This window comes from Anabrus simplex, chromosome 7 (genome assembly GCF_040414725.1).
Source record: "Anabrus simplex isolate iqAnaSimp1 chromosome 7, ASM4041472v1, whole genome shotgun sequence".
In the NCBI taxonomy this organism is placed as follows: Eukaryota; Metazoa; Arthropoda; class Insecta; order Orthoptera; family Tettigoniidae; genus Anabrus; species Anabrus simplex.
In genome coordinates, this window is record NC_090271.1 from 93,080,592 (window position 1) to 93,095,555 (window position 14,964).

Consider the following 14,964-nt stretch of genomic DNA (forward strand, 5'->3'; position numbering starts at 1 on the left):
ATTATTATTATTATTATTATTATTATTATTATTATTATTGATGATGATGCTTGTTGCTTAAAGGTGCCTAACATTTAAGGTCATCGCCCCATTATTATTATTATTATTATTATTATTATTATTATTATTATTATTATTATTATTATTATTATTATTTTCTATATAAGAAGGACATTAGCGGAATAACAGGGAAGAGCTTTTTGTCGAAGTCTCCTTTTAAGTCGACTCAGATATTCTCTCACATACCCTATATTTTTTTGCGGCTGGGGTGACGCCTCAACTATACATCTCACCTCGCCGGGCCAAATAGCATAATTGGCTGTCCCTAAGTAGGTTGACGGCCTTCCCCAGCAATGTTATCCACTTGCATCATCCAGGACATTGATCCCGATATCCCGGAAGAGGACATCTGTGAAGCCCTTCTCTCGACCGGTGTCCACTTTGTTCACCGCCTCTACAACGGCACCGACCCAGCACCAGAGGTCCTGCTCTACTACACATCTGCTGATGCTTGTCTCTCAGTCCAGAAAACCGGCGCTCTCATCCATCACCGCCTCTACTCCGTGGTTTCTACACCGGCTCACATCCAAGCTGAGATTGACGCCGACGAAGAACTGGCTGCTAGTGCTGACATTACGCCTCCCCAGTCCGCACCATCCCCATTACCAGTGTCTTCCTGCCCTTCCCCTCCTCCTACTACCACCACCGTATCTACTCCAGCTACCCTTACTACTCCTTGTATCGTATCTGTCACCACCACTACTATGACTACTACTACCACTACCACAAATGTCGCCCATACCTCTGCTTCTCTTACTACTCTGACTATGTCTCATCCTTTCCTCCTCTCGCAAGCTTCTCTGCCCCTCCCTCCCATCACTGTTCGAAAGTCTCACCCTCCTTCTACGCAGCCATCTGCCGAGGGACATACCGTCGCTTCTGCGGAGAACATGGTACGCCTACCTCAGCACACACCATCATCTATCTACAGCTGCGTCATCCGAGGGATCGATCCCAGCATCGCGCCTGCCGTTCTTGCCCACGACCTCCGCCAGGCAGACATCCCTGTACAGCGCACCTTCCGCATCTATAACTCAGACGGACCTACTTTCCTGGTGCGGATTCAACTACCCACTTCAGACGCCGTCCAGCGCCTCATCGAATCCGGAAGCCACATCTATGGTCGCCATCACCGTGTGGAACCTTCGCATTCTCCCCCACAACCCCTGCACCGTCCTAACACACCTCGCAGTCGTCCCCGGCCTGACCCTCCTCCTATCTCACCTCGTCCACATCTTAGATCACCTACTGCCCCAACCCTGCCACCCTACTCCTCCCCCACTCCACCAACCCCAGATCTACTCCGCCTTCTTCTTACTTCCCTCACCAACTTCTCCTCATTCTACAATACCTTCGCCTTACACCTTATCCCTAGCCCACTCTCATAAATCATTAGGCTATATCAATGCTATGTATCATTCATATTGCATCTCTGTATTTTAATTTAATGGAAACAATAAAAACTCACCCTAATACTAAAGCCCCCTTAGACATGAGGCCTTTCCTTTTCCATCCAGCATTCTTCACATCGCCTTTTCCCAACTCCCAATTTCCACACATCTCCTCCTCCCCGCCCAAGCTCTCGGCCAGAGGGAGGGCGTAACCCCTTCAGGGTGGGGAATGAAAACTTTATCAGACAGGAATAACATAGTCATTATGCAGTCGAGAGGGATCGCGACTGCTCGATACAAAACAACCTTGAAGTATCCCTCCATAACGTTTCTCCTCTAAACCTGGTGACTTACGACATACACGTGATTAAATCTTATGAAAGGCATGTCAACAGCTCTCCACTTTTCACATTTTTGTTATTAGCTGTCACAATCGTAAAGCTATAGTACATTAATAGTACCATACTCATAGGCTTTGCATTGTCCGGCTCCTTGGTTGATTGGTCAGTGTACTGGTCTTCGGTTCAGAAGACCTCGGGTTCGGTTCCAGCCTGTTCGGAGGATCTTGAAGTTAATAGTCAATACATATCTTCGTCTATACCATCAGACTGTGGTGAGCGTACCCCTAGGGGTAGGTGAACAGTTTTCAAGGGAAATAACAATAAATGAAAAGAAATACAAAGAAAGGGTAAATATTTACTTTGCTACGCGAAGTTTTAACTTTGCTTTTTTCGATTCGGTCACAGCCTACAAGATTATATTACTCGTCGTAATGTTAGACAATATTTATGAATGTAGCAAGTGTGGCCGTGACATTTTGAAGCTGGAAAACCTGTGTTCATGTTGGCTAGCTTGTAAGCTTGGTTGCAGAGATTGAACGCATTTCCCCATACTGTTCACTACGCCTTCAAATTATGATACTTTATGCGAGAGCGGATTTTCATGCACCTAAAATATAAGTAACGCAATAAGCTAATTTTGAATTTTTCCCCTGGACAACCAGACATTCGAGAACTGTGTCCAGCTATCCACGTATAACCAACCTTCTCACTAGAAACTTTGATGATTTAAGATCTATGAAATCCAGAATTTAGATTAAAATGATTTATTCTTAGTAATTATTACATACTAGCCCACCTGGGGGCAATTATCGTTAAGACGTTCAAGTCTATTTGGGCTGACACCGTGGTTAAACGATTCGAGTCCCGTTGGTCAAAAAATTTCACTATCAGGATGTTCCCCGGCAAGGTAGGAAAGGTGGTGGTATACAATTCATCATCACTAGATCACGTGCCAAAAGCCAGTATTGAATTCGAAATCTCTCCGTAGTGTTTATATATAATGAGGGCATATGACGCTGTTGATGGTGATTCGTCAGTTGGATGGAGAAGTTGAGTTTGAGCCTTGGTGCTATTCGACAGGAGTAAGCTATGTGCCGGCGCTGGGTGCACCCCCTCCCTTCCTACTATCATATCCCGCCCTTGCAAGAGGATGGTTGCCTAGCTGTAGTTCCTCTTAAAACAATAATCACCACCACTACCACCCCTCTTTTGCGACCCACCACATTTACTACAGTTCTGATAAACATAGGTCCCTCTCTCTAATCCGAGGTAATATAACGAAATGTAATTTTACGGGCTGAAAGACAGCAGGAATCGTGAGCTCCACTTTTAATTAATTATGGGTACCTCAAATGAACCCGTAAAATATGCGCAGATACGAAGAACACATTACAAAAGGAGGTGCACCCACAGACCAGGAACAGGTACTGTATAGACTGGGAACTGCACGCTGAATGCCAAGCCTCGCATTAGCTCACTTGGCAGGGGCAGATGTGATAGTGGAGAGGACTCGAGGGTACGGCCGCTTGAACCCCACGTAAGTAATGTTTCTTTTTACCGCCAATTGCCTGGTATGTGGCAAGGTTTCATACTAAATAATTTCCACAGACTGATATGTTTATGTGGTCCTCAAAGGACCATTGATATCATGGCATAGGGTATGGAGCTGGGTTGGACGAGGCTAGGAAACATTTGACAGGATTTCAATTACCTATATCGTTGAACGCAGCATCTGCGACATACACGTGATTAAGTCCTTTGAATGACACGTCAACAGCTCTCCACTTGTCACATTTTTGTACTTAGCTGTCACAGTCGTAAAACTACAGTACATTAGTAGTGCCGTACTCAGAAGCTTTGAATTGTCCAGCTCCCTGGCTAATTGGCCAGTATACTGGCCTTCGGTTCGGACTGATCCATTTATCAAGATACGTCGCATGAAAATGGTTCCGGACGACCACCAACACATGTGGTGAAGCCCCGTTATGCTGAAACATGGCACATGTTCCAAGAACGGTGGTAGTTCATCTCCTGTCAGAGGTCCCTCAAAAAATGCCGACCAATGAGGTGATCACCCACGATGCCACACCATACTTTCACGTCCCACTGCACCTGCCGTACCCGATGGGAATCATCCATACTCCAGTAATGCATATCGAGACGATAAACGAGGAATGCAGTATTGTTTTATCATCATTGTATAATACTTGATACAGGCACAAACTCTTTAAAATGTTATGATATATCTTTCATTTCATGACCTCGTCTTATTATTTATACTGCACTGTATATAAAAGAACTCTTTTTAATCAGTTAAAAACTTACAAAGGTCGCTAGGAAAGTTTTGCAATATGAGTGAACGCTTTTGACTTTTTCAAAATAATTTCCACCACACTCACTACACTTCTCCATACGTCGAAACCTGTCACTGAACCAACTCTGCCACTTTTATCCGGTTATATTTTCAACTCTTGATCCCATGCTGCCAGAAACTCCTCGTCGGATACAAAACGCCGCTCTTTCAGCTTCATCTTCACTTCTGGGAAGAGTGCGAAGTCACACGGGGCAAGGTCAGGACTGTATGGAGGATGATCAAGCACAGTCAACCCTGATCTGGCAAGAAAATCCACTGTTACATTAGCACGATGTGCTAGAGCATTGTCGTGATGCAAGAGCCAAGTGTTGAGCCGTGACCTTGGACGGAGCTTCTTGAGAGCCTGGATGACCTGAGGCAGACAAGTCTCACTGTACCATTTCGCAGTACCTGTCCTTTGTGTTTCTAGCACAACCTGAGTCAGGATGCCCCGTTTAGTGAAGAATACTGCAATCATCCTTTTCTTCACTGACCTTGACTTTCACATAGTCACAGGAGTACACTCATCTTCAAACAGCCACACCTTGTTCTGGGATTTTGTTGGGACATCGTAATAATAAAGCCAAGTTTCGTCACCTGTAGCGATGCCATTGGCGTTACGCGAAGTCCCATTTTCAAACTATTTTAGCATTTTTCGGCACCATTTCACTCGATGTGCCCTTTGTTCCTCTGAAAGTGAATGGGGCACCCAAAGGGAACAGATCTTTCCAACATGGAGGTGGTCGTGTAGAATTAAATGAACAGCTGGTGCAGGGATGTGGGGGGTCTCTTCTACCTGCCGATATGTCAACCGCATCTTTTGCTGCAACATTTTCCTCACAGCTTCAATGTTTTCCTCAGTCACTGATTCAGACGGTCGCCCAGAACGAGGATCGTCGTCAGCCCCAAAATTTCCCCTCTGGAACTCTTTGTACCAGCGGAAAATTGTTGTCCGATGTGGACAGTCTTTCCCCAACACAGGAGTCATTTCCTCCATGCACTGATCAATAGTTAATCCACGAGCAAAATTGTAGCGGATAATCGCGCGATATTCACCTTTAGACTACACTGACATCTTAACTTGCTTTCTTTCCCACTGTTTGGTAACAACTGGTGTGAAGGTTGCGTCTTGCTGTCTTCTAGACCGGTTTTCACCCCTCTTTTCATCCCTCACCATAACAGGGGTGTCCAGCCAACCGTTTTTGCGTATTGCAAAACTTTCCTAGTGCTATTTGTATTTAAAAGTATGTCACTCGTATTTCTTAAACTGTCCTTCAGAGATATTTTATCGCGGAGGTACATTAAACTTTTAATCATAAATGAAGGGCATAATCTTAAAATATTTTGAGAACTTCTCATCTACACATAACCCATCACACTACAAACCACTACAGAAACACACAATGGTGAATACATTCCTACACACACACACACACACACACACACACACACACACACACACACACACACACACACACACACACACACACACAGAGAGGAGGGGCATCCGGTCGTAAAACTGGGCTTGTATCATACAAAGCATCAACCCCAGTTAACTAGAGAAGGGGAAGAAGAAGATTTAGAGGTGTTGAATTACTACAAATCAAAATGCAGTACTTACCTTCTTCTCACGGGCCCGTGCCATGCCCAGGGCTGTGTTCTGGTAGTCGTTACTGTGTGTTGGGTCGGCTCCAGAATCCAGGAGGAGTTTGACGACGTCTGCTCTATCGGCCAGAACCGCGTGCATGAGGCAAGTAACGCCACGGCTGTCAACTGCGTTCACAGACGCTCCGCGCTGTATGAGCACCTGCAGGATGCGAGATGGAGTCTCCACGACGACTGGAACAAGTCTCATTGATAAGATTTAAACTCCAGGAACGCTTCTGGCTTTTTTCTTACATACTCAGAAGACACTAACATTAGGGCCTAGGAAAAGGAACATACCCAGAGGGGAAGAGAGGTGGATCGAAGGTTAGGGAGTGGATCATCTGCAAAATCATCGGTGATTTATTCTAACTCTTCAACAAAAAGTCACAAGGCAACAACATATTTACAAAATAACGAAACTAAAGAAGCACATTACTGCAATTACACTAATATACAGTACCTCTACTGTCCTCGTATGATAATTATGTTTCATAAACATGATTTACAATATTCCGTAATAATCTATATAAAATTACAGAAATACGGAAAATACGTCTAGCCCTAGGCAAACAAATAAAAAAACCATACAGGCAAGGAGCATACTGGGCTACGAGCCAGGCACAGCACACACAGAAAGCACGACACTTACTCAATCGCACGCCAATTCGCTGCCACAATCATTAACCTTTCACTCATCATACACTCAAGACCTACACTCTGATGTTTCTTTTAAATGTTGGACCGTAAGATAGTTATTAGGTGTAGCCAGCGTCAGGATTTTTTATACTCTACTCTTTTTTTAAAAAAATCATCTTTTTCTGATTGTTTTATTATTTTTCTAATTCTTTACTTTTTGCTTTCTATTTAAGGACGACACACACACCCAGTCCCCGAGCCAGTGAAAACCAATTAAGATTAAAATCCCCGACCCGGCCGGGAATCGGACCCGGGGACCCTTGAACCAAAGACCAGCACGCTAACCAGCCACCAAGACTACGATTGAGAAGGCAAGGAGAAGGAACAAGAGGGGGAACAACCAATAATAATAATAATAATTTCGTGTGGCTATTTCTAGTCGAGTGCAGCCCTTGTAAGACAGACCCTCCGATGAGGGTGGGCGGCATCTGCCGTGTGTAGGTAACTGCGTGTTATTGTGGTGGGGGATAGTGTTATGTGTGGTGTGTGAGTTGCAGGAATGTTGGGGACAGCACAAACACCGAGCCCCCGGGCCATTGGAATTAACCAATCAAGGTTAAAATCCCCGACCCGGCCGGGAATCGAACCCGGGACCCTCTGAACCGAAGGTCAGTACGCTGACCATTCAGCCAACGAGTCGGACGGAACAACCAATACCGCAACAGGAAATAACAGACTATTATTATAACACTGTATATTCTTAAATTATAGCATAGGGCAGGCCCACTTCAAGTGTCTGTTAAGCGTCCATGAGTCTCAGAAAATTATACGGAGATTATTTCTTGTTATACAATTTCTTTTTAAAATAACAGCAACGAACAACACATCTGTGGCAATACTATGATTATAATAATGTTATTTGTTTACGTCGAGGTGCCGGAATTTTGTCCCGCAGGTGTTCTTTTACGTGCCAGTAAATCTACCGACACGAAGCTGACGTATTTGCGCACCTTCAAACACCACCGGACTGAGGCAGGATCGAGCCTGCCAAGCCAAGCTGGGGTCAGAAGGCTCGCGCCTCAACTGTCTGAGCCACTCAGCCCGGCTACATACTGTGATATTGATAACATACGTGCATGCAAAGAAAGAAAAACTGGGATAGGCCGCAAGTATTTTTATAACGTGAATACGTCGAGTGAATGGGGAGAGTTCATATAAAGATAGTAGTTTCAGTCAACTACGCCCCCCCCCCCCCACTTCCTCCAACTCCATCAATCCACCAAACCCGCCGAATCTCCTGGCCAGAGAGAAGGCATCACCTTCTAGTTGGCCAGCCCTTCCCCTTTGGGGAGGGGAATGAAAACCTTTCCTAGGTCCTAGGTCCGTCTCTTCATCCGCTGATCCGTTTCCTCCTCTCCCTGGAGAATCCGGTCCGTTGACACTGGACAATGAAACTTTCCACTCGTACATTTTGTCTGCTACACAGAAAAGCACAGAATCATGGATATGTTTCTGGTTTTAAGAAGACGAGACAGCGAGTACAGATTCTTAGGTTGTTGCCCCTCTTAGTAGCCTCTTACGATATTGCATCCTTTGACTCCACCCACAGGGGAGTTAACGAGTTACGATAAGTGGTAAGGAAAATGAGTGTATCCACAATAGAATGATAATTCTCATGAACTGTGAGAAAAAGAAAGACATTCTAGATCTCGTGTATTTATTATTATTATTATTATTATTATTATTATTATTATTATTATTATTATTATTATTATTGTTATTAAAGAATCGCCAGCCAAACAGGACTGAGGATTTCAGCAGAAAAGACCAAATTCATGACGAACATCAAAGATGGACCAAAATTCCAGAAAACAGAGATAGGACGGATAGAACGGGTCAAGAAGTTCAAGTATAACTTGGTGAGACCATACAGGAGAATGGACTAGAAACAGCTGTAGTGGAAAATCGGATCTCAAAAATGGAGAGAGCATACGGCTTGACAAAAACATCTACAATAAGAAGTGCTTATCCTGGAATTCCAAATTAAAACATTACAACACCGTGGTCAAAACAGAAAGCCTGTATGCCTGTGAATGCCTGTCCATGAACTACAAGCTGGAGAAGCTAGAGGTCCTGGAAAGAAGAATCCTCAGAAAAGATATGGGAACTGTCCAAACTGAAAGCGGATGGAAACTTCGGAGCAATAAAGAAGTTTACCAGAAGGTGGAAAGAATCTCAGAGACCATGAAGAAAAGGAGGCTGGCGTTTCTCGGATATCTGTACAGAATGAATGCAAACAGACTTACCAAACAGGTATTTGATTACTTCTGGAGAAAAAAGACCACTACAGCATGGATTAAGGAAACGAAAAAGGATATGGAAAGGTTAAGCATCTCGGAAGTCCAGCTGCTAGAAAGGAATGCGTTTAGGAACACAGTGAAGAATTTGGAAGGTGTTCAAGCCGCAGGAAGAACCAAGAAGACCGGGAGAGCCTGGACAGATGAACAGCGGAAGCAGGCCAGCGAAGAAGTATTGGACACAGAGAAATCTCCGCACGAAGAGAAAGAAATGAAGTTGTAGCGTGATCCTTAGTGGTCCATTTTGGTCCATTTGCTTGTAATAATAATAATAATAATAATAATAATAATAATAATAATAATAATAATAATAATAATAATAATAATAATAATAATAATAATGTTATTTATTTTACGTCCCACTAACTACTTTTACGGTTTTCGGAGACGCCGAGACGCCGAGATAACTCCCGTGGGAGTTATTTTTACGTGCCAGTAGTTATTATTATTATTATTATTATTATTATTATTATTATTATTATTATTATTATTATTATTATTATTATTATTATATTCGTTTACGACCTTTTAAAACCATGTTAAGCAACAATAACATTCTGGAAGCCTTCTTTGCAGCCCAAAATCTTTGCATTTTTCTCTGTCTTCTTTTCTCTGTCCATCTCCTATTCAGTTTCTGTTCGTCATGGAAGCCTCTGAAGCTGTTGATTACTGATATATACTTTCTGATTTAATCCAGACTGATCAAGATCTTTTCTTACCTCCCTGAACAATTTGTCGGAATCTTTAGGTCTATTGTCAAGTGTTTTAAATAATCTCCTTCGTCAGCCTCTTGTCTGAAGTAGAATCGAGCGGATCCTTCAGACCCGATAGAAGAGGCTGGAAGGAAGCCGCAGAGATTGTTACCCCCAGAAGGGTGAAGTGGGCATTAGAATATTTTGTCCCTTACAAAAGCCCAGGAATGGATGGGATCTTCCCGGCGCTTCTTCAGGAAGCGGGTGGGGTCCTTATACCATACCTGGTCAGAATTTTTAGAGCCTGTCTCACTATGGGGTACGTGTACTCCTTGTGGCGTCAGGCGAAGGTAGTGTATATACCCAAACCCGGAAGGTCTTCATATACTAGACCTAAGGATTATAGACCCATCAGTCTAACGTCTTTTCTTCTTAAGACCTTGGAAAGACTGGTGGATAGACATATCAGGGAGAAAGTATTAAGAGACTGTCCCCTGCATCCTCATCAACATGCATATCAACCAGGGAAGTCGGTTGAGACGGCACTACACCAGCTAGTTTCTAGGCTGGAGAGTGCCTTGGATCAGCAAAAACTTGCTATGGTTGTATTCCTAGATATAGAAGGGGCCTTTAATTACACATCTTTGGGCTCCATAGAACTTAGTCTAGAGAGAAGAGGAGTGAGCAGGATGCTCATAAAATGGATTATGGCCTCACTGCAGGGCCGTCAAGTTCTGTTTACCCTCAACGCAGTTATGTTGAGAGCTAATATAGACAGGGGGTGTCCACAGGGAGGGGTATTATCACCAACATTATGGTGTCTGGTAGTGGATGAACTACTTACAAGGTTAAATGTTGGTTGAATTTACGCCCAAGGCTATGCAGATGACATTAGCCTGATGGCGGTGGGAAATTTCCCCAGTACGGTTTCAGAGCTCGTACAGAGCTCCCTACGTAGGGTGGAAAGATGGTGCCACGACACGGACTTGTCGGTTAATCCCGACAAGACGGAGCTCGTGGTATTTACCAGAAGGAGGAGGCTAGACGGATTATCAGAGCCTTTCCTACTTGGGAAAAAAATAGTTAAGACAACCTCAGTTAAGTACCTAGGGGTAATCCTTGAGGCAAGACTGAGTTGGAAGAAACACATAGACCATAAGGTGGATAAGGCTCGCAAGATTATGTGGGCCTGTCGCAGGGCCGTCGGAAAGACTTGGGGCCTAGGACCTAAGGTGGTCCAGTGGCTCTATAATTCTATTGTACGATCCACGATCACCTATGCATCTTTAGTCTGGTGGCCAGGTTCGGAGAGTAAAACTGTGACCACCAAGTTAAACAGTGTCCAAAGACTTGCGTGTCTAGGAATAACAGGGGCACTGGGTACTACACCATTATGTGCAATGGAGGCCATCCTAGGTCTTCCTCCCTTACATTTATATGTTAAGGAAATAGCGGGAATGAGTGCCTACCGCCTCTGGTCACTCGGAGGATGGTCCTTCAAGAATCCGAATAGAGGTCATGCCTCTTTTCTTACAAGGCTTCACCAGACCTGCACTACGACAATGATGATCGGGGACCTGATGAAGCCTAGTTTTAATTTGAATTATAAATTCACAGTGGTGATACCCACAAGGGAGGAGTGGGCCGCGGATGCTGGGGCCCGTATTAGGTCTGGGGGCTGTACATGGTACACAGATGGTTCGCGGACAGAGACGGGCACAGGCGCCGGGGTCTGGGGGCCTAAGACAAGGCTCTCCCTACCTATGGGTAAATACGCTACTGTTTTCCAGGCCGAAGTATACGCAATACTGGCCTGTGCTGTATATATATGGAACATGCCTGGACACAGAAGATGCATCACTATTTGCAGCTTGCATCCGGGAGATAGTAGGTTCGAATCCCACTATCGGCAGCCCTGAAGATGGTTTTCCGTGGTTTCCCATTTTCACACCAGGCAAATGCTGGGGCTGTACCTTAATTAAGGCCACGGCCGCTTCCTTCCAACTCCTAGGCCTTTCCTATCCCATCGTCGCCATAAGACCTATCTGTGTCGGTGCGACGTAAAGTCCCTAGCAAAAAAAAAAAAAAGAAAGAAATATATTTGCAGCGATAGCGAGGCAGCGTTAAAAGCGCTATGTGCAGTTAAAACAACATCAAAAATGGTATGGGAATGCCAAAGGATGTTAGATCAGCTGTGTGAACTCAGCTCAGTTACCCTATTATGGGTCCCTGGGCACACAGGTATCAGTGGAAGTGAAGAAGCTGACAAACTAGCGAAACAAGGCTCAAAAGGTCCTTTCATAGGACTAGAGCCCTTCCTGGGAGTGTCACTCCGAAGCGTGAAACTGGTAACATTCCAGTGGACAAACCAGTCTCACTTAGACATTTGGAAGAGGTTAACTATAGCAAGGCAGGCATGTGAACTTATCAAAGGGCCTAGCCAAAGTTATAAAAAGGTTCTGATAAATTTGAATAGGACCAGAATGCGAATGGTAGTTGGACTGTTGACAGGCCACAATACCTTACAGAGACACCTACACATCATGAAAATCAGTCAGGATCCGATGTGTAGAAGATGCGGTAGGGAGGAGGAGACCTCCGCGCATGTGTTATGTCAGTGCGAGGCTCTTGCAAGCACTAGACATCGACACCTTGGCTCACATTTCGTGAGCCTGGAAGACATCAGGAATGCCAACATCCGGACACTGGTATCCTTTATAGGAGCACTAGGGCTGGACTAGGCAAACCCGTTTAAGGGACACAAAAGAGTCTTCACAGACCTACGTGTGGAGCCCTGCGAAGGCAGGGTTCACCCATTCTTTATCTATCTATCTATCAGCCTCTTGTCATGCATTTTAAACAGATATCCATAAAATTAGAGTCTTTTTTTTTCCATAGACTCAATCAATCTTTCACTTTCTTGGTATAATTCTCCGCTTCTCGTAACCTATATTGGCCATCCACAATTTTTGGACCTATTATTATTATTATTATTATTATTATTATTATTATTATTATTATTGTTATTATTATTATTATTAGCCAGCCTGGGGTGTCTCGTATTCCAAGGCCCAGGGTTCGTTTTACGGCCAGTCCAAGAATTTTCATTCTGGACTGAGGAGTAGAACGGGCTTCACTTGATACGAGGCTCCATGGCTAAATGGTTAGCGTGCTGGCCTTTGGTCACAGGGGTCCCGGGTTCGATTCCCGGCAGGGTCGGGAATTTAAACCATAATTGGTTAATTTCGCTGGCACGGGGGCTGGGTGTATGTGTCGTCTTCATCATCATTTCATCCTCATCACGACGCGCAGGTCGCGTTCGGGAGTCAAATCAAAAGACTTGCATCTGGCGAGTCGAACTTGTCCCTCGGACACTCCCGGCACTAAAAGCCATAAGCCATTTCATTTTTATACCTGGTACGAGATTTTCTCAAGCTCTTGGTTACAGGAAAAAAAGTCCACAGTAAGAAGATGACGCTACTGACCTAATATACATAAACGAACACTGGTTGCAATGATTACAATGGTGTCGAGATATTGATGAAGCTAATTCCAGGTGCCCCTCACACCCCTCCTCCGCCCAGGCCAAAAGCACACCCAATCCATGTTAATAGAGTTCTTTTGGAATCGCGACGAGCTGCTCCTTCTTCTAATGTTTTTCTGAAACCCACTTGTATTAAGTTCGCCATATACCTCAACATTGTTGCACCCATTTTTGTCATTTCGTCTCACAATTATAGGATAACAGTGTTACATTATAACTCTTTTAAACGTGTTGAACGTCTTAATTATTTTATCTAAAGACTGTAATTTTCTGATGAAAAATTAAAGTGATAATTTTACAATGTGGTAAAGAAAGCAGGAGTTGGACTGTGCAGTGAAAGTGCTGCCGTCTGGGGTACTGCAGGATTCTTCTTGCCCTTCTAGTCTTAGTTTTCAGAAATTAGATAGAAGTAATCACTTTCCAATTTTTTAACTTGTAATAACATGTTCAATATTTATTTTATTATTTCAGAATTTGTTGACTTTTATATGGTTTCATTTAGATGCAGGGTCTTCAACCTTCAGACTGGAAAATAAATTCTACAATAGCGATGAGTGAAATGTATTTTTCTGTGTTATTACTTCATTAAGAGTACCCTTGGTCAAGAAAAATGAGGAGGGAGACTGGCAACACAATTCCTTTGAAAACATTAATATTTTTGTCATTTTAAAAGTAGAGCTAAAAATGTAGCCGTCTTCCCAAATTGTGGAATCCCCCCTACCCCGTATTTTGATTGCCTTGTCCTCATTCCTTCCTTCAACAATTGGTCGCCCTACACGGGTAGCTATTTTGAGAATGTTTGTATGTTGAGTATTCAGCGCGAAAGTTGGTTTGATTCTCAACAGCTCCACCATCAGCTGTTATAGATGGCCTAGGTGTCACTGAAGAGGCGCACGTGGGAAATGAGGAGTGATGTAGTTTCCTCGTTGCTTTCCTCACCGAGCCAGAAGTTGCTGTTACGTATCATTCTGCCAAGCTCTCTGACATGCACGCGCCTACTCGACCCTACAAGCGACGTTTTCACACCATTCATCACAGGGACTGGTAGCATAAAGAGGCATTGCTATTATCGCTCATACCTCAGCCGCTTTCATATCGTCAAAGCCAAGGATGAAACTGAGACAGATCAATGAAAGTAACAAATTTATTCTAGCCCGTACTAGAAGACACTGTAAACACTAGATCTCGCCAGCAAGAGCAGTTTTGAGAATGAGATTACATAATAAATAGAGACTCATGGTAGTTGTCATTAAACTTACTTCCATTCATCAAAGGTGTCCACTGTTGAGAGTCCGTCGCTTCGATGTCGGCGCCATCCCCGAGAGCAAAGAGAACAGCTTCCAGCTGAGAACCTTCAACAGCGTAGTGCAAAGCAGTGCAACCAAACCTATCAAACAGAGATATGTGTTTAGTACTATAAGAAAATCTGCAGCCTGTTTCCAGTCATTCGACCGGGTCAGGAATGAAATGAGATCTTGCGGCGAGGATAGGAATTGTGCCGAACCCTGGCGCACTCCTCTAGAGCAATGATTAATGACTGACAGATGAAATGAAATTATATTAGAGTGTTGCTGGAATTAAAGATGAGAGAAAAAACCGGAATACCCGGAGAAAAACCTGTCCCAACTCCGGTTTGTCCACCACAAATCTCACATGGAGTGACCGGGATTTGAACCACGGAACCCAGCGGTGAGAGGCCGGCGCGCTGCCGCCTGAGCCACGCAGGCTCAATGCTTTATTCATCCATATCAAAATTAGATGCCCAGGCATATATTTAGCATCTCTTTTGGGACGTTAAAATTTGCTCATTTAAGCACCGCGTAGACAGGAGTAGCGCGGGAAGCAGGTAGAGGCGGGGTGGCCGACCAGTTCATGTGTCACGCTCTCGCTCTCTCTCTCTCTCTCTATCGCACGCACACACACACACACACACACACACACAC

The 14,964-nt window shown here is 44.1% G+C and overlaps 1 protein-coding gene across 1 annotated transcript in view; it reads right to left on the reverse strand.

The window, feature by feature from the left end:
• Positions 1–14,964, reverse strand: part of flip (flippy) — a 118,816-nt gene that overhangs the window by 16,598 nt on the left and 87,254 nt on the right. Inside the window, exons 5-6 of the mRNA XM_067150685.2 lie at positions 14,281–14,408; positions 5,767–5,984 (exon numbers count right to left, since the gene is read on the reverse strand). Coding sequence (XP_067006786.1) covers positions 5,767–5,984; positions 14,281–14,408 — 346 coding nt within the window. The remainder of the gene's footprint in view (positions 1–5,766; positions 5,985–14,280; positions 14,409–14,964) is intronic.